The sequence below is a fragment of the Salmo salar genome, chromosome 05 (assembly GCF_965601325.2).
Source record: "Salmo salar chromosome 05, fSalSal1, whole genome shotgun sequence".
NCBI lineage: Eukaryota > Metazoa > Chordata > Actinopteri > Salmoniformes > Salmonidae > Salmo > Salmo salar.
The window spans coordinates 36,154,784-36,175,350 of NC_138295.1; the positions used below are offsets into that span (position 1 = coordinate 36,154,784).

Consider the following 20,567-nt stretch of genomic DNA (forward strand, 5'->3'; position numbering starts at 1 on the left):
AAGTTGTGGAGAAGTACAGATCAGGGTTTGGTTATAAAAAAATATCTGAATCTTTGAACATCCCACGAAGCACCATTAAATCCATTATTAAAAAATGGAAAGAATATGGCACCACAACAAACCTGCCAAGAGAGGGCCGCCCACCAAAACTTACAGACCAGGCAAGGAGGGCATTAACCTGTTTAGGATAGGGGGCAGTATTGACACGGCTGGATAAAAAACATACCCGATTTAATCTGGTTACCACTCCTACCCAGTAACTAGAATATGCATATACTTATTACATATGGATAGAAAACACCCTAAATTTTCTAAAACTGTTTGAATGGTGTCTGTGAGTATAACAGAACTCAAATGGCAGGTCAAAACCTGAGAGATTCCTTTACAGGAAGTGGCCTGTCTGACCATTTCTTGAACTTGTTTTCCATCTCTATCATTTACTAAGGATCTCTGCTCTAACGTGACACTTCCCACATCGTCCATAGGCGCTCAGAGCCCGGGAAAAAACAGAATGTCGTCATTCCAGCCCCAGGCTGAAACACATTATCGCCTTTCTCAAGTGGCCGATCAAGGGACACTGGCTTATGCGTGTGACCCCGACCGCCCCCGCCTTTGGGATTTTTTCCTCTGTTTGCCGAAAAGGAGATTCCCTGTCGGAATATTATCGCTTTTCTACGAGAAAAATGTCGTAAAAATTGATTTTAAACAGCGGTTGACATGCTTCGAAGTACGGTAATGGAATACTTCGAATTTTATTGTCACGAATTGCGCCATGCGCGCGACACTTCTCTACTATTTCGGATAGTGTCTGGAACGCACGAACAAAACGCCGCTATTCGGATATAACGATGGATTATTTTGGACCAAACCAACATTTGTTATTTGTTATGTTTGGTGCAAACCCAACACCTCACATCACCCCGAGCTACCATCCCCACAGTGAAGCATGGTGGTGGCAGCATCATGCTGTGGCGATGTTTTTCATCGACAGGGACTGGGAAACTGGTCAGAGTTGAAGGAATGATGGATGATGCTAAATACAGGGAAATTCTTGAGGGAAACCTGTTTCAGTCTTCCAGAGATTTGAGACTGGGGCAGAGGTTCACCTTCCAGCAGGACAATGACTCTAAGCGTAGTGCTAAAGCAACACTCGAGTGGTTTAAGGGGAAATATTTAAATGTCTTGGAATGGCTTAGTCAAAACCCAGACATCAATCCAATTGAGAATCTCTGGTATGACTTAAAGATTGCTGTACACCAGCGGAACCCATCCAATTTGAAGGAGCTGGAGCAGTTTTGCCTTGAAGAATGGGCAAAAATCCTAGTGGCTAGATGTGCCAAGCTTAATGAGACATACCCCAAGACACTTGCAGCTGTAATTGCTGCAAAAGGTGGGTCTACAAACAAACAAAATGAAGTGCAGCTAGTTTGCAGTCTTTCCAGCTTCAGTTTGAAGTGATTGTGTTAACTGTGTTGTTGGCTAGCTCCTCTGAACAACAGTGTCGTGACGAGTGTGCACATTTTCTATGACAGGCAAAATCACGCCTCATTAGCTCATTGTTATGGATGTATCCAAATAAATGTCACTAGAAACAACTTAAACAAATGCAAATGCAACTACTTTGCTGTTATTCTGGCTGCAGTTTTTGATGTGACTGTAAATTAGCCGTAGTTGGCTAGCTACAGTAGCAAGCAAGGGATAAGAACGTTGCCAGCCAGTATGGCAATGGAACATTTAGAACGAACAACTGGATCGCGCCCATAGATACAGAACAAAAAGACTGAACGACTGGGTCGCGTCTCTGGCAACCGAACCGATAGAACGAACGACCAGCCGGCTTGGGTAGCAACCCTAGATTTGTGTCGGGACTATATCTTGCGGAAGGATGAAACAGTATGAAGAAATTCATCAAAATAAATGTCTTTATAAAAATATGGCTATTATTTGAATATGTTTGTAACCCGTTGTATAAAAGTTATAATGCCCTCGAAGCCGGTGTTTGGAGGATATATTGTCAACACCTCGGGTATTATCACTTAAAAATAAAACTCAAAATACCTCAATTAATGTTAAGTTCAAAATAATACAATATCAAAATTGTATGAGACTATTCAAACCAATGAGGGTTCGGAACTTTAAAGCCAATTACCTCAGAAGCATCTTTTTGCCGATAGAACCTTATAGACCCAAGCTCTCGATATGTCTAATACATGTACATATCATTGCATGTTCACATCGCGTACTCATTATGATATTTTGGTATATCACCTTTTACATAATCATCTACTGGGGTCGTGTGTGTTTGCTTTTGTCATCTGCCTATCCATGTTCTGTCCACGTGAGAGAGAGAATGAGTGAAAGGAAGGAGTGAGAGGAAGAGTGTTTAGTACATGTGTGGGTGAGCCAGAATGCACCAGTGAAATGTATTCATCCAGCAGAGGCACAGTGTGGGAAGAGAGGGAATCAATTAAACATGTATTTTCCTCCGTCCTCTCTACTCTCCTCTCTGCCCCTTTCTGGTTCTATTTCATCCTGCCTCATATGTACTATTCAGCTTCTCACAGTTTATCACAACTCTCTTCTCCCCTTTGCTGAAAAATACAGATATCATAAAACCGGCTTTTCATGTCGTTGAAGGGAAAATATCTCCATGCACACCATTGTCACTTAGATATGGTGAATGATTTTGCAGGGTCTGTAGACATTCTGTATGGTATGTTTTATAATCAGGTAGGCTATTGACAATTAGCTACACTGATTGTACAAAATTTTAGGAACACCTTCCTAATATTGAGTTGCACCTCCTTTTGCCCTCAGAACAGCCTCAACATTGTTTTTTTACACCTTTTCCCCCCCAATTTCATGGTATCCAATTGGTAGTTACAGTCTTGACCCATCGCTGCAACCCCCGTACGGACTCGGGAGAGGCGAAGATCGAGAGCCATGCGTCCTCTGAAACACGACCCAACCAAGCCACACTGCTTCTTGATGCCCACAATGCCCGCTTAACCCGGAAGCCAGCAGCACCAATGACCAACAGCGTTGGCGACCATGTCAGCGTGCATGCACCCGGTCTGCCACAGGAGTCAAGGTGATGGGACAAGGACATTACGGCCGGCTGGGCAAACCCTCCCCTAAACCGGTCGACGCTGGGCCAATTGTGCGCCGCCCTATGGGTCTCCCGGTCGCTGCGACAGAGCTTGGACTCAAACCAGGATCTCTAGTGGCACAGCTAGCACTGCGATGCAGTGCCTTAGACCACTGCGCCACTCAGGAGGCCCCAGAACAGCCTCAATTTATCGGAGCATGGACTCTGCAAAATATCGAAAGCATTCCACAAGGATGCGGTCCCATGTTGACTGCAATGCTTCCCACAGTTGTGTCGAGTTGACCGACAGCGTTGCAGTTCTTGACACAATCAAACCGGTGAGCCTGGCACCTACTACCGTAACCCCATTCAAAGGCCCTTACACCTTTTATCTTGCCCATTCACCCTCTGAATGGCACACATACATAATCCATGTCTCAGTTGTCTCAAGGCTTAACAATCCTTTAACCTGTCTCCTCCCCTTCATCTACACGGATGGAAGTGGATTTAACAAGTCACATCAATAAGGGATCATAGCTTTCACCTGGATTCGTCTGGTCAGTCTGTCATGGAAAGAGCAGTTTTGTACACTCCGAGTGTATTACTGTAGATTTCCCTGTTTCTTTAATAGTGTGTCACTGTGATACATGGTGATCATTGGAGTGTTCATTTGGAGATCACTGTCCTCTTTAAAAGGACGAGCTAACTAGTATAAATAGTTTCTGTGGTGTTTTTCCAGAGGTGCCTTTTGAAGTTTGGTCATTCGTTTTCCTGTGTGTTACTGGGGCTCCAGTCTTGTCTGAAGGGCCAGGGAGGTCCTTCCTCCTTCAAAAGGGAAGTTGGCAAGAAGATCCCTACATGTAGCAGATGGGGAAACGCTAAGACGTATGAAAGGAATGGAATCATTGGAGTTTTGGTTTCAGAATTAGCCGATGTTAGAATTGTTCAGCTCTTACCTAATATACGGAGAGTTTCTGAAAATAATTAGGTTATACTGACAAAAATGAAAGAATGGAGGTGTTATACTGTTAATTCTCTTCTTCTGTCCCTGTGGGTATGGCCTGTGTTTGTATGTTTGAGCTTGTTAATATTTGCATGGTGGAAAGCAGCCATGAGATATACAGTTGGCTCCCACCCCTATTTTTCCACCCATAAGCACACTACCTCTGCAAAATAGCCTTCCCTATCACAGGGATCCTCTCCACTGAGCTGAGTCATTAACCAGCCAGTGTGTGTGTGTGTGTGTGTGTGTGTGTGTGTGTGTGTGTGTGTGTGTGTGTGTGTGTGTGTGTGTGTGTGTGTGTGTGTGTGTGTGTGTGTGTGTGTGTGTGTGTGTGTGTGTGTATTTGCAATGGTCTTTTCCACCAGCTTAGATCCTCCAAATCTATTCTAAACCAATGGACATTGTAAATGTACTTTATATCTGGAGATAGAGAGAAAGGTGATTTTAATTCCACTGCCACTAAAAGACTGGGGCATTTGAAAAGGGAAGACGGATTTTAGACGGATTTGTTTGGGAGAGTGGATAGTGAGTGGCGGCGGCGCCATTAGCTTTGTGAGTCTCCCAGGCTTTTACACTGCTGTAAAGACACCAGCTCAGCCTTGATTCTATTGGCATCATTGGTGTCATTTCAGATATAGTAGGTTATGGGCACTGGGTTCACACACGAGAATGGCACCATCGATTTGTGCTCGTTTGTGAAGAATGGCCCCAATATTCTTACAGGAAAGATCAGATCCATTATGGTAGTATTTCTCGTTCTGCCAGTTCGCGGCAAGCAACAGTATTGGGTTTTAATATCTACCAATGCATTCATTTCATTACAATTTCAGAGTAAATGGTAATTGATTGTGTTTTCTTTCATGGTACAGATACAGCAAGGCATTGAATATGCATTACCTTCTGAGACTCATGGACTGTGGTATTGTAGTCCTAGTTCTACAGATGTAGGATCTTAATTTGATCACCCTGTTTAAGGAGACATTTCCTGCAATGCAGAAACTTAAAAACTTGTAGTGCATTTGAGGTTTAAAAATGCTTCAGATGTTTGTAATTTCCACTTTGACATTTCAGACTTGATTTTCCCTTCCCAAAAATGTATCAACCCCTACAAAAATGTAAATTCATTATAATCCACATAATAATTCACATTTCCTGTTGCTGCAAGATTATTGTCTTGTCGTAGCAAACTGTCTCAAATTAAGATCCTACATCTGTAGTGATTTATGCCTATGTCACTGTGTGTGTAGTGATATTACAGATGGGCTGGGGAAACCTCTTGCAGTAAGTCACACTCAGTGCTGGCGTCAGCCTGTAAATGTCTCCCCCTTTGCTGAAGCTATCGGGTCGTAAAGCGCTAAGGCGCTATCGCTAACCTGGACTGGAGTATCCCTCCACTGCTGTAAATCTGACCCCCTCCCTCCAGCCTCTAGAGAAATGCCTGTGATGCCTGGGAGAGTTGAGGACATGTGTTTATGTGTGTATGTCTGTAAGCAGAGGCAGGGTTTATGGTGAAAGACACTGTGAAAGATTGTGCATGTGCGCTGTATACATGTATGTGGAGAGAGGGTTATATAGACAGCCGCTGAGTCAGTGAGCATAGAAGACACCTCTTAAAAGAATGAGATATGCCAGCCCCCTTGAAAGTGGAGGGATGGGGAAACGGTGCGTGCAGGGGAGAGAGAGGGATAGATACCATTAAAGAGCCTGACATACTGCCTGAACAAATGATGAGCTGGAGAGAGAGAGAGAGAGAGAGAAATGGGGACAGAGGGAAAGATAGGAGAATCGGGAGAGAGAGTGGAATATGTGTTGGGCAGTGTATGGGGAAAGAGAGAGAGAGAGAGGCTCATAGAAAGATGGACAGTGACAAGGCTTGAAGTTTAGAGAAAAAGATATGAGCCAAGAGGGATGGAAAAGAGATTGAGCAGGACCTAAGGGGCAGAATTATCACACAAACACACACACACTTCGCTCTGCTCAGACACACACCCACATAAACACACCTTAGCCACCCATTGATCTCTCGCACACACACACACACACACACACACACACACACACACACACACACACACACACACACACACACACACACACACACACACACACACACACACACACACACACACACACACACACACATCCTCTGGTAAGACGAGGGGTGGGGGTGTGTGTCTTTTTGTCAATAACAGCTGGTACGCAATGTCTAATATTAAAGAAGTATTGAGGTATTGATCGCCTGAGGTAGAGTACTTTATGATAAGCTGTAGACCACACTATCTACCAAGAGAGTTCTCATCTATATTATTCGTAGCTGTCTATTTACCACCACAGACCGATGCTGGAACTAAGACCACACTCAACCAACTCTTTAAGGCCATAAGCAAACAAGACAATGCTCACCCAGAAGTGATACTCCTAGTGCCAGGGACTTTTAATGCAGGGAAACTTAAATCAGTTTTACCACATCTTTACCAGCATGTCACATGTGCAACCAGAGGAAGAAAAACTCTAGACCACCTTTACTCCACACACAGAGATGCATACATAGCTCTCCCCTGCCCTCCATTTGGCAAATCTGACCATAATTCTATCCTCCTGGTTCCTGCTTACAAGCAAAAACTAAAGCAGGAAGTACCAGTGACTCGCTCAATATGGAAGTGGTCAGATGACGCGGATGCTACGCCACAGGACTGTTTTTTCCTAGCACAGACTGGAATGTGTTCCGGGATTCATCCAATGGCATTGAGGAGTATACCATCTCAGTCATCGGCTTCATCAATAAGTGCATCGACGACGTCGTGCCCACAATGACCGTACATACATATCCCAAGCTGAAACCTTGGATTACAGGCAACATCCGCATCGAGTTAAAGGCTAGAGCTGCGGCTTTCAAGGAGCTGGGCAATAATCCGGATGCTTATAAGAAATCCCGCTATGCATTCAGACGAACCATCAAACAAGCAAAGCGTCAATACAGGATTAAGATTGAATCCTACTTCACCGTCTCTGACGCTCGTCGGATGTGGCACGCCTGGAAAACTATTACAGACAACAAAGGGAAACCCAGATGCGAGCTGCCCAGTGACGTGAGCCAACCAGACGAGCTAAATGCCTTTTATGCTCTCTTTGAGGCAAGCAACACTGAAGCATGCACAAGAGCACCAGCTGTTCTGGGTGACTGTGGGATAACTCTCGGTAGCCGATGTGAGCAAGACCTTTAAAACAGGTCAACATTCACAAAGCCGCGGGGCCAGATGGATTACCAGGACGTGTACTCAAAGCATGCGCGGACCAACTGGCAACTGACATTTTCAACCTCTCCCTGAATGAGTCTGTAATACCTACATGTTTCAAGCAGACCACCATAGTGCCTGTGCCCAAGGAACCGAAGGTAACTTGCCTAAATTATTACCGCCTTTAGCACTCACGTCGGAAGCCATGAAGTGCTTTGAAAGGCTAGTCATGGCTCACATCAACAGCATCCTCCCTGATACCCTAGACCCACTCCAGTTCGCATACCGCCCCAACAGATCCACAGATGACTTCCCGACGGGCCGCCCCCAGGTGGTAAAGGTAGGCAACAACACGTCTACCATGCTGATCTTCAACACTGGGGCCCCTCAGGGGTGTATACTTAGTCCCCTCCTGTACTCCGTGTTCACCCACGACTGTGTGGCCAAACACGACTCCAACACCATCATTAAGTTTGCTGACGACACAAGTGGTAGGCCTGATCACCGACAACGGTGAGACAGCCTATGGGGAGGAGGTCAGAGAACTGGCAGTGTGGTGCCAGGACAACAACCTCTCCCTCAATATGAGCAAGACAAAGGAGCTGATCCTGGACTACAGGAAAAGGCGGGCCGAACAGGCCGCCATTAACATAAACGGGGCTGTAGTGGAGCGGGTTGAGAGTTTCAATTTCCTTGGTGTCCACATCACCAACGAACTATCATGGTCCAAACACACCAAGACAGTCGTGAAGAGGGCACAACAAAACCTTTTCCCTCACAGGAGACTGAAAAGATTTAGCATGGATCCCCAGATCCTCAAAATGTTCTACAGCTGCACCATCAAGAGCATCCTGACCGGTTGCATCACCGACTGGTATGGCAACTGCTCGGCATCTGACTGTAAGGCGCTACAGAGGGTAGTGCATATGGCCCAGTACATCACTGGGGCCAAGCTTCCTGCAATCCAGGACCTATATAATAGGCAGTGTCAGAGGAAAGCCCATAAAATTGTCAGAGACTCCAGTCACCCAAGTCATAGACTGTGTTTTCTCTGCTACCGCACGGCAAGCGGTACGGGAGCGCCAAGTCTAGGACCAAAAGGCTCCTTAACAGCTTCTACCCCCAAGCCATAAGACTGCTGAACAATTAATCAAATGGCCACTGGACTATTATATTGCCCCCCCCTCCCAATTTGTTTTGTACACTGCTGCTACTCGCTGTTTATTATCTATGCATAGTCACTTCACCCCTACCTACATGTATGAATTACATCAACCTAACCTGTACCCCCGCACACTGACTCGGTACCGGTACCCCCTGTATATAGCCTCGTTATTGTTATGTTACTGTGTTACTTTTCATAATTAGATTTTATCTACTTTAGTTTATTTGGTAAATATTTTCTTAACTCTTCTTGTACTGTTGGTTAAGGGCTTGTAAGTAAGCATTTCATGGTAAGGTCTACACTTGTTGTATTCGGCGCATGTGACAAATACATTTTGATTTGATACTCTTGCATATACACCCACACATACATCATTACCCCACTACCCCCCTTCCTCGTTCTCTATCAATCGCTTTCTCTCTCTCTCCGTCTCACACTTTTACCCACGCACACACCACACACTCAGTCACGCTGAGACAGGGAATACCCTTTTGGGGGAGGTACAGTGGGGTGGGGATGGTGACTGGGCGGAGAGGGGTGAGAATGTGAGGTTTCCCCATCTTGCAGATGCAATAAAATGCAAATGAGATATGTACCATAAAGCTCCCAGCAACGTGACTGACTGACTGACTGCAGTACACAACATCAACCCCTATAGCTACCCAGATAGGAGGTGAGAGGGGAACGTAGTGTTTTTCTTTTATCACAGCTTGGTAATGTCTTCATGATTGTCTCCACTGTGGCTGCACGACACACTGCACCAAATAACTATCTCTTTCATCTTTAATCTTGTTGTTCACATGTAGGGCTTTAATACTGTAGTCCGTTACACAGTGATGTTGTTACTCTCTGCACAGTACAGGACACTCTGTAATAATTGCTGCCTACACTAAAAGCACATCTCTCAGCTCCCAGCACCTTAATGTGTGTGAAGCCTTCCAGCTGTGCAGCATTTCACCAAGGGACTCATCAGCTCACTGCTGTCGCTCTCTACATTGTCCTGTGCTTCAAGGAAAGGCATGTATTTTAATGGGATCATTTAAAGTACATTTACCCAAACCACTCTGCTCATAGACAGCCAGGTGTGGGGGAGGAGAGGAGGGCACATGACTGAGATCATTTCTATGCAGATATGATGCGATGTTCCCTCGCTCCAATTTGCCGAGAAGTGTCTCACTCCGTCTGCCTATAGAGAGTAAAGATTAAAGTGGTGTGGGCCTTTTTTCATCGCACCGTGGGTTTCACTGAACACTAGCCATTACTATTGACAGAGGGAGAAAAAAACGGAGCCGGAGGAGCCCAGTCAAGTGGATCTGGCTGCCTCTGTCGATCATAGAGACACTCCAATGCAATAGGACTAGGGTTTCCCTCCATCTTGGCTCCTCCTTGTGTCAGTTTCTTCTGTCTTCCTTAGAATGGAACAGGGCCGCCTGGCAATCCCATCTTGGCTCTAAAAGTGTCTGTGCCTATCTGTATCTGAATGTCTCTGTACTCCATAGACCCGCTCCAGTGAAATAGGCAAGGCTGGCGTGCGATCCCCTCCATCTTGGCTCTAAATGTGTCCATCTGTACGTGTCTGTCATCCATTGACTTTCACTTCACTCCAGAGCGCTGCAACGAGCCAAATCCACAAAAGCTCATTAATGGGGGTAGAACAGGACTCCTGGCTCAAAAGCTGAGCAGCTCATAGTTTTCCCACCAAGCTGGCACGGCACAGGGATTAAAACTGCCTATCTGTGCCTTGCCTCTCCTTGCGAGCTACGCCGTTTGCTCGCCATGGTGATCACAGAGAGAGGGAGACGAGGGAGGGAGGAAGAGCAGGATATCGGGAAGATACATTGGAGACGTGAGTAATGGGGGTGGGGGACTTGAGGGAAAGAGTTGAAGAGCAGTGAGGGAGAGAGAAAAACGTACTGCCTTTTAACTAACTGCTCTCAGCCTCCACACTGCAAGACAAATGCCTGGGCTTGGCGGTCAGAGAGAGCCAGGTTGCGCATGGCCAAAGAACAGGGGGAAAAAGCATGCAGGAGTAAGACTCCACCATTAATGGCTCTTTAGGCTGCTGAATCTTGTTTTCAGGATGTTGTTGTCCAAGGTTTTACATTTGTTGCCTGCAAACGTTCAACCCAGTTTAGTGTTTTGGGAAAATAAACGTCAATTTCAACATCGTCCTCATTTGTCACCTCCCCTGCATTGTTTTTGGTGATGTTATTAACGTAATTATAATTAATTACCTTTCACCAGATAGAACTAAAAACGAGTTTAATCCGATCCTTCTCTCCGAAAGCAGATTTGCATTTGGGTACAAGGGTTCAATTGGTTTAATGAATCTGACCTTCAAACCGAATCATTAGCTGTAGCCGCGCGCTAGCAGAACGGTTATATAACTGGAAAACCACCATTTTTCTGGGAGGACGGTTGAGGAATGTACTCCTAACAGAGGCTGGCTACAGTCAGTGGTCAAAGGCAGAACTGACTGCAGCAGACGTGGCCTCTGCCCTAACTGACATCGTAGAAAGGGATGCTACTGTAGACGTTTCTCGCCTCGTTGATCCTAGTCTGTTCTCTAAGCCCTTCTGGTGCTCCTAACATTTAGACAAATGGATTGCGGTCCCCACCGGTCTCCTCTAGTGTCATGGCGGCTTAGCTGTGAGCTGGGGCTGAGCTGACAGGAAGTCCCCATGGAGGTGCCATGTCACCGGCGTGGTGTGACATCAGCAGTGTTCCTGTCACCATGGTCTGGGCCCGGCCAGTCTCTGGGAGTGACAGAGACGAGGGAGGATGAGAGATGAGATGAGAATACTTATCTACACTGAGTTTGGCTAAGAGCCGGGTAGCAGGGCTGATTCTCCATGCCTGGGACAGGCTCACTGCGTCTGGGTTGCTGTGATACCGGATGGGAGATTAGGGACTCTAAGGGCCACTTGCACTGCATTGGGGCCATTGGTTCAGAGGAGAGAGCGAGAGAGAGAGAGTTGGTGAATCAAAGAGAGGCTTTCACCAATTGCTTCTTTAAAAAATAGTTTTCAATCACTATAAGAGGTCTGTATTTTGTATACAGTAAGTGGAGACTACCACTTACTGTATACAAAATACATGTACATGTGTGGAGACTCCAGCCCAGAGTGAACGCACAGCTAGACGAAGACACAATGTGCATTCAATCTAGTGAAGATCTTTGGAGTAGTATTGTGGTTGGAAAGTCTGAAGGCATTATTGATGACTGAGTGACTGACAGTGACACATTCTGTAGTTTGTCATGATCACACAACAGATCTGTGTCCATGCCAGGGGACACAGGGGACACATGTCATCTACCTTGTGACTGACATCCACTGTGATGAAACTCTGAGTAATACTTACCCAATCTGAAAAACATGCCAATTCTCTTCTCCTTTCTAAAGCGCTTGCCAAGTTACCATATGACTGCTATTATACTGTAGGTTAACCCAGTGTAGTTTTTTTTCTGGTTTTCCTTTCTCCCTGGTGATTACTTGATTTATCATTGTCATTGATTGACCAAAGTCCACTTACCTGTTTTCCCAGGTCTAAATTCGTTTCTGGAAGGGTGCTAACCGGCATAGCTTCGAACCTCCAGGCTCAGATTAGAATACCCCAGGTTTAGCTTATTGGTATTTCTTCCACTGCATGCTGGAATGCATAGATTGTTTCCTGGGAAGCCAATAAGTCAGGAAGCAGTTGTAAGGTAATTAGTAGGCAACAGAGAGACCAGGAAGAACATTACAGTGCTGTAGTATGGCAGCAACAGTTGTCTCAAAAGATAATTCCCCCTCCCTTTTCACGCACCCAGCCCCTCTCCTCCCAGCTCTAATTAATGAATAATCTATACAACTATAATCGAGACAAAAGCAAACACATGCACACAGCCACATCGGAGTGTCCTGGGGAGAGTTGCATGAAAAAAAAATCAGCTTTGTGCTTTAGAACGTAGATAATGACTGAATCAGAGACAACAAAATATGGAAAGATGAGAGTAGAAGAGAGCATGAGATATGGCACAATGTAGACTAGAGAAACAAAATGAAGTGCTTGAGAGAAACAGAGAGAGAGAGCGATAAAGAGAGAGAGGGTGAGTGTCAGTGAGAAGTAAAGGGAAGAGAGAGAGCGAGAGAAGTAAAGAGAAAATATATATATACAGTTGAAGTCAGAAGTTGACATACACTTCGGTTGGAGTCATTAAAACTCATTTTTCAACCACTCCACAAATTATTGTTAAACTATAGTTTTGGCAAGTCGGTTAGGATTTCTACTTTGTGCATGACACAAGTAATTTTTCCAACAATTGTTTACAGACAGATTATTTCACTTATAATTCACTTTACCACAATTCTAGTGGGTCAGAAGTTTACATACACTAAGTTGACTGTGCCTTTAAACAGCTTGGAAAATTCCAGAAAATGATGCCATGGTTTTAGAAAGCTTCTAATAGGCTAATTGACATCATTTGAGTCAGTTGGAGGTGTACCTGTGGATGTATTTCAAGGCCTACCTTCAAACTCAGTGCCTCTTTGCTTGACATCATGGGTAAATCAAAATAAATCAGCCAAGACCTCAGAAAAGAAATTGTAGACCTCCACAAGTCTGGTTCATCCTTGGGAGCAATTTACAAGCGCCTGAAAGTACCACGTTCATCTGTACAAACAATAGTACGCAAGTATAAACACCATGGGACCATGTGGCCGTCATACTGCTCAGGAAGGAGACGAGTTCTGTCTCCTAGAGATGAACGTACTTTGGTGTGAAAAGTGCAAATCAATCCCAGAACAACAGCAAAGGACCTTGTGAAGATGCTGGAGGAAACGGGTACAAAAGTATCTATATCCACAGTAAAACGAGTCCTATATCGACATAACCTGAAAGGCCGCTCAGCAAGGAAGAAGCCATTGCTCCAAAACCACCATATAAAAAGCCAGACTACGGTTTGCAACTGCACATGGGGACAAAGATCGTACTTTTTGGAGAAACGTTCTCTGGTCTGATGAAACAAAAATAGAACTGTTTGGCCATAATGACCATCGTTATGTTTGTAGGAAAAAAGGGGAGGCTTGCAACCCGAAGAACACCTTCCCAACCGTGACGCACTGGGGTGGCAGCATCATGTTGTGGGGGTGCTTTGCTGCAGGAGGGACTGGTGCATTTCACAAAATAGATGGCATCATGAGGGAGGACAATTATGTGGATATATTGAAGAAACATCTCAAAACATCAGTCAGGAAGTTAAAGCTTGGTCGCAAATGGGTCTTCCAAATGGACAATGACCCCAAGCATACTTCCAAAGTTGTGACAAAATGGCTTATGGACAACAAAGTCAAGGTATTGGAGTGGCTATCACAAAGCCTTGGCCTCAATCCTATATAAAATGTGTGGGCAGAACTGAAAAAGCGTATGCAAGCAAGGAGGCCTACAAACCTGACTCAGTTACACCAGCTCTGTCAGGAGGAATGGGCCAAAATTCACTTAACTTATTGTGGGAAGCTTGTGGAAGGCTTCCCAAAACATTTGACCCAAGTTAAACAATTTTAAGGCAAAGCTACCAAATACTAGTTGAGTGTATGTACACTTCTGACCCACTGGGAATGTGATGAAAGAAATAAAAGCTGAAATAAATCATTCTCTCTACTATTATTCTGACATTTCACATTCTTAAAATAAAGTGGTGATCCTAACTGACCTAAGACAGGGAATTTTTACAATTATTAAATGTCAGGATATATATATATATAGAGAGAGAAAGAGAGGGGGGGGGGGAGAAAAGAGAGTGAGAGATATACTGCATATGTAAAGAGAGAGAGAGGAAGATAGAGGACCAAATCTGACAAATAGCTTTTTTAAAGTGTCCCAGGAGTCCCCTGTAGATTGTGTTCTGTGTTCCTCAGAACAGCCAATTCATTAGCAGATGAGAGACAGGGGAGCCTCTGCCTGGACATTACATAACCTCTGTAAAACACACACACGCATGCCACACACACAAACACACTTGGGCGGATGGACACACGCACTGCTGCTAGATAGTCTGGTGAAGGGTTGACTAACAAACAGAAGCTACATATAAATAGAGTGCCCGTGCTCCAACAAATGTTGTTATTAATTGTCCCATATATTATTAATACCGCAGAGTAAAACGAGAGTGAATGTTGAATCGTGGTGTGTTGTATCTATGGCATAAAGCTATGAATGATTTACTGTAATGAACATAAGAGCCTTTGAAAATACTGTGGTAATGTGGTAAGCAGAGGTGAATGTCTTGAATTAGATGGAGCTGGAAGGATCTTTCAACCCGTGTGTGTGTGTGTGTGTGTGTGCGTGTGTGCGTGTGTGTGTGTGTGTGTGTGTGTGTGTGTGTGTGTGTGTGTGTGTGTGTGTGTGTGTGTGTGTGTGTGTGTGTGTGTGTGTGTGTGTGTGTGTGTGTGTGTGTGTGTGTGTGTGTTTGAGTTGTGTCGCCATCTCTTGTTTCTTAAGTAATGGCGCTTCATGTCTCAGTGCCTCTCATTTGCTAAAAAGCGAGAAACGAGAAGAGCTCTTAAAACCTCTCTGATCTGTGGCCACCCTCCTCCTTCAGCCATGGCTCATCTGGTCTTCTCCTCTCCTCCCTCCTCCCTCCCTCTCTTTCTTCTCCTCAGGAACACTTCACCCCAGAGTGCAAGTTCAAAGAGTCAGTGTTTGAGAACTACTACGTGACCTACTCCTCCATGATCTACAGACAGCAGCAGTCTGGTAGGGGCTGGTACCTCGGTCTGAATAAAGAGGGGGAGATAATGAAGGGAAACCACGTGAAGAAGAACAAGCCAGCAGCCCACTTCCTCCCCAAGCCTTTGAAAGGTGAGACTGTCCATCTTCCTTCCTATAGGGTGCTTGGCTCTATACTGGAGACAATAGAGCAGGGTTCCCCAACTGGCGGCCCTTGGGCCGGGGGTTTTATTTGGCCCTCCCCATGTTTTCTGAGCCCCCCAATTAAAAAAAAGAAATACAAATTCGCGGCCGAATCTAGTGGGTGATCCCTGCAATAAAGGATAATAAGAGATGTTTCTTAGGTAACTTTACTTTTTCTAAAGTTTCTTCATTATTCTCCCAAGCCCATTACATTCCAATTGAAAGTTTATTGGTGATTCACTATGGCCTGGAGCACTGAGCTTTGGCAGCGGTTATTTGTATAAATGGGAGACTTTCCAGAAAAAAACACCAAGCTTCTTTTTGATTAAATCTCTCTCTCTTTCTCTCTCTATCTCTCTGCGGGTAGTCTCTCCCTACAGCCTGGGGAAAGGCTGCTCTCAGCCCCCCTGCCGTCAGGCTTTCTGCTCTGAGGCAACGGTGTGTGGACAGGGCTATTGAGCACTCCCCAAAAGCTATTCATACTTCACTGGAGCCAGACAGTGGAAAAGGCATTGGCAGTGTCCATGCCGAAAAGCTACCGGGAATGATAAAGTGCTGCCTGTTTGAATAGAGACAGCTAGGCTTTTTAACACAAATGTCATGGTGAAGAAGAAGCGCCCCACCTCCACCCAACCAAGCCAGGTGCCTCATGGAAGGAGGGGGGATGATTGTGTGCTGGATAGATGGATCTGTTCACGATGTTGAAAAGGCCACCGCTCTTTCATCTAGAACAAGATACAGGCTTACCTGTCAACAGAGAGAACAAGATAAAACTGAGAGTGTCTGTACTCCACTTCCACGAGATGAAAGGATGAGCTTTTAGACAAAAAATCCCCATTAGAGAAAGGAACCGCTGGTGACGCAAATTACTAAACCGACGAGAGCACCAAGCGGGTAGCAATTTATATAGAAAAATCTGATCAGACATTCAGTTGTTTCGTCATTTGGATCTGTCAAGTTCCAAGCTTCTTTGGTGGTTGCATGATTTACAAATATATTTTTACCCTGTTTGTGTACTGGCCTGAAAATCATGGTTAAAAGATTACAAGAAGTTGTAGTCCCTAAATGAGGGCAGGAGGGCGTTGGAGAGTAATGCACTGGGCTTTGAATCTCTTTCAACCTCTTTTTCACAAGGGCAGAAAGGCACAGCAAACAGACAGCTGTGATGATGATGCTTTCTCTAACGGGTTTGCGGTTGGCTTGGCTGCTCTTATCCTCCGACCGACCGACCAGTAGCTCATTAAAAATCCAAGTCTCTGCTCACTGAGATCACTGTAATAGCTTTTGGGTTACATTTAACAGCCCGACCAGGGGGCCCAAACACACAAGAGCAATAGCCAGAGAATGATCGCCCCGCACTCATGAGAGAGCGAGAGAGTGGTAAAGGGAAACGAGAGAGAGAGAGAGAGAGGTAAAGGGAAAAAAGAGAGCGAGAGGTAATGGGAAGAGAGCGAGAGAGGTAAAGGGAAAAGAGAGAGAGAGAGGTAAAGGGAAAAGAGAGAGAGAGAGGTAATGGGAAAAGAGAGAGAGAGAGAGAGAGGTAATGGGAAAAGAGAGAGAGAGAGAGAGGTAATGGGAAAAGAGAGAGAGAGAGAGATAATGGGAAAAGAGAGAGGGAGAGAGAGGGGTACAGGGAGAAGCGAGAGGGAGAGAGAGGGGTACAGGGAAAAGCGAGAGGGAGAGAGAGGGGTACAGGGAAAAGCGAGAGGGAGAGAGAGGGGTACAGGGAAAAGCGAGAGGGAGAGAAGTACAGGGAAAAGAGAGAGAGAGGTAAAGGGAAAAGAGAGAGCGAGAGAGAGAGGTAATGGGAAAAGGGAAAAGAGAGCAAGAGAGGGGTACAGGGAAAAAGGGGGGGAGAAAGGTATAGAGAAAAGAGAGAGAGAGAGAGAGAGAGGTAAAGGGAAAAGAGAGAGAGAGAGGGAAAAGAGAGAGGAAGAATGATAATGTGTGGGGAAAATAAGTTGGGTATAATTGCTTTAAGATTGTTTTAATGTATAAAAGCTATAATAAGGCAATGTGATAAATATGACACATTTTTGGCTGTCTAAGAGGAAGAGAAATTGCACAAATGCAGACAAATGGCAAAATAAAGTTGTCATAATGAAGTAAATATGGGAGCTCGCTTTTATCTCCAGAAACTTGTACCTTGCTTTCATTGCAAAACTACAAACCATGACAAAAAGGCACCATTCTCTATCTCCCTACATCTTAGATCGAGTGCTTATCGAGCCTAGGAGATAGGAGATAGGAGATAGGAGGAGATAGGAGGTGAGAGAGAGAGAAAAAAAAAGCTTGTGTGTGTGCTGCTAGGTCGAAGAGGGAGATATACAGTAGAGAAAGAAATAGAGGGATGATTGGTAGAGGAGAAGCGTATATGAACTAAGGATGAACGGCCTCAGCGGTGAGATGGACTGACCTCCAGGTCATCCTCCAGCATTAGAGTTGCATAATGCCGTGGCTAATAAGCCCAGTATCGATCCCACACAGCTTCCCACTGAAGTCCACTATTGATTGACTCGTGTGCGCAGGGATTCTTTGTGTGAAGCGTGCTGCTGTCACCAGAAAGCCAAGGCTAAGGTTAGGAAGTATCTTTGCTGAGTTTAGTTTGCTGCTTTGGCCCAAGCCCCAGAGAACCACACATCAAAGCATATTCTGGCAAGAGGCTGTTTAAGGAGTGGCTCCTAAAGACTAAAGAGATCAGACCCTCTGGTGTTTCTTCTGAAACGTTTAAGAGATGCAAACGAGCTTGCTTTAGCTCGGCGTGTTGCAGTACACATCAAGGAGAAGGGTACAAGCACCTGAGTAGCTAATGTAAGGCAGTGGCTATAAGTAATTTCTGTCCTAAATAAATGCCTTGTCCTGGCTTTTTTTTACCCCCTTCTGCATATTTCAGGGTTGTACATTATGTTAAGATGTACAGTGACATGATCAGAGGGAATTGAGCAATAGAATAGACTAGAACTTGGTCCGGCCAGAGAGGAAAATGTGCATCTCCAGATGGACAATGCAATTCTATTCTATTCCGTTATATTCTATTTGATTCTGTTCTACTGCTCAGCTCCGCTCATCTACACGAGCAGCCTTATCCATGTGTCTGACCATTGTCCCGTATGTCTGCCTGTCCCACAGTGGCCATGTACAGGGAACCCTCCCTCCACGACCTGACAGAGTTCTCGCGCTCCGGCAGCGGCACGCCAACCAAGTCCCGAAGCGCCTCGGCCGTGCTCAACGGAGGCAAGACGGTGAGCCAGAACGAGTCCACGTAGCCGGGTGTCGGCGGGCCGGGGCAGACGTAAGAAGACACCTCACACTCAGAAGAGCGTGGCTTCCAACCCAGACTTCTCTCTCCAAAACCATCGGCAGTTCAGGACAACATTACGACTATAAACACCACCACTACCACCAACCAATCACCACACTTGATTAGGCTCCATATCTCTCACCGTACTGTCAACAGCCAACCACATTACACCGTGAGCAGTTTTCTGTTGGTCACTCTCTGGTGGTAAGAACTGTGTACCAGTTAGCTCATCTTTTATGGTTTTTTGTTTACTTCCTGCAGATAAACAACTACTTTTACTTATAGGTCCTGATCATATAGACACCTACCCAGTCATATCTGGCAGGCAGGCAGGTAGAGAGCCAGGTGGTCAGGGCAACTGGTGAGGGTCTGGGCTGCTGGGGCTGCAGTGGATGGAGAAGTCCCCTGTTTCCGTGTGTCATCCATGATGCTTCTATGTATACGAAGCCAATCCCCCGGGACTGCAGCTTTAGCGAAGCTGCAACCGCAGACAGCTGTAACGGTAGCTCTCCTGCATTCTAGTGCACAAGCTCAGAAGAGACTTGAGCTCTCTAGCATTAAAAAAAAAGCCTACATTCAGCTGACCTGGAAAATTTTATTTCCTTTCTTTTCTTATTTCCTTAGTATTTCTGTTTTTGTAGCTGTCTCCACAGTGAAAGGGGTTCCAGCAAACCAAAGACAGAGCTGAAAGAGTGTCCCTTTAAGCAGTCAAACCAAGCCAGTATAGAGATGCAGCTGGAAGTTGTTGAATTATTTTTCTTAATGTCCATTTTTGATGAGAGAAAGAAAGTGAAGAAAGAGACTGCATAAGAGAGGGAAAGAGAGAAAAAGAGCTAGAAGGGACTCTGTGGTGTAGAAAGCTGTAGAAAGCTCAAGGGAAGGAGTCTATTATTACTGGTGAGCTCTCCGGTTGAGTTTGGCATGAATTGACTGTTCAGTGTCCCCGCCTTCTGTTTCTATTGTGTCACATTGTCTTCTGTCCCTGTGGTCTGTTATCCAATCCAGTGCTTGTGTCATGCCTTGCCCCGTTCCCCTTTGTTGAGTCTTATTGGCCGATTCAGTTCACCATATAAGGATATGGTGACGGCCCCCATCCAGGACTTGTTTCGTGTTTGAGTAACTTATCGTGGTGACAATTTTCTATATATAATAACAACAAAAAAATACTGTGGAATTTTAGGTGGCTTAAACATTTTATAGGATATGTCATATTTGTAAAAGTGAACAAAAAAAAAGAAGAAGATGAAAAAAGAAAGAAACATCAAACTCTTCCCTTTCTTGCACAGGGCATGTACAAACACGGTTGTGTACAAAAAGGACCCTTTTTTGGGGGCTAAGTACTCCTTCCCTTCAGCTACATACCTTGTTCATATGGAACATGCTACTGGGAGACTTGGTTTGTCTTTCGTTTCCTTTGGGGGTTTTGAAGTGAACATATCTATTGCATGGGAGACAGCGGGGGATTCTGGACTATAGAGCTATAGTGCATGATGTAGGCTATGTGTATTAACCCATGTTGGATCATGTGTTCCTAATTACCAGGACAAAAGTGAAAAACAACCTGTAGAGGCTGATGGCTGTCGCTCGGCCTGCTACCTTCCAAGTTGTTTACTATTTGTTGTATACACAAAATGCACTGAATAAAATGTTTATATTAAGATATACTTTTAAAATGTGTCTTTTCCGTTCCTTTCTTTCCTGACGTACTCCACACTCCTTTCTGCATTCTGTTCACAACAGATCTGATGCGTACCGATACATTGAATGTGATACTATACCAATGAAAAAGAACACAACTCTGCAGTGTACATAATGATGCAGCCAGGCATTATAAAGTGGTAGCTATGGCTGATATGTAGCTAGGCAGGGCTGGAGAACGGTAC

General features: G+C 45.0%; 1 protein-coding gene across 5 annotated transcripts in view; it reads left to right on the forward strand.

Moving 5' to 3' along the window:
* The window catches only part of LOC100194849 (fibroblast growth factor 13), a 193,556-nt gene extending 173,199 nt beyond the window's left edge, over positions 1-20,357 (forward strand). For all 5 annotated transcript variants that reach the window (XM_014199401.3, XM_014199400.3, NM_001139878.1 and 2 more), the window contains 2 exon segments: positions 15,134-15,332; positions 18,513-20,357. In XM_014199401.3, the coding sequence (XP_014054876.1) occupies positions 15,134-15,332; positions 18,513-18,649 (336 nt within the window). In that variant the 3' untranslated portion in view covers positions 18,650-20,357.
* Positions 20,358-20,567: the final 210 nt, after the last annotated feature.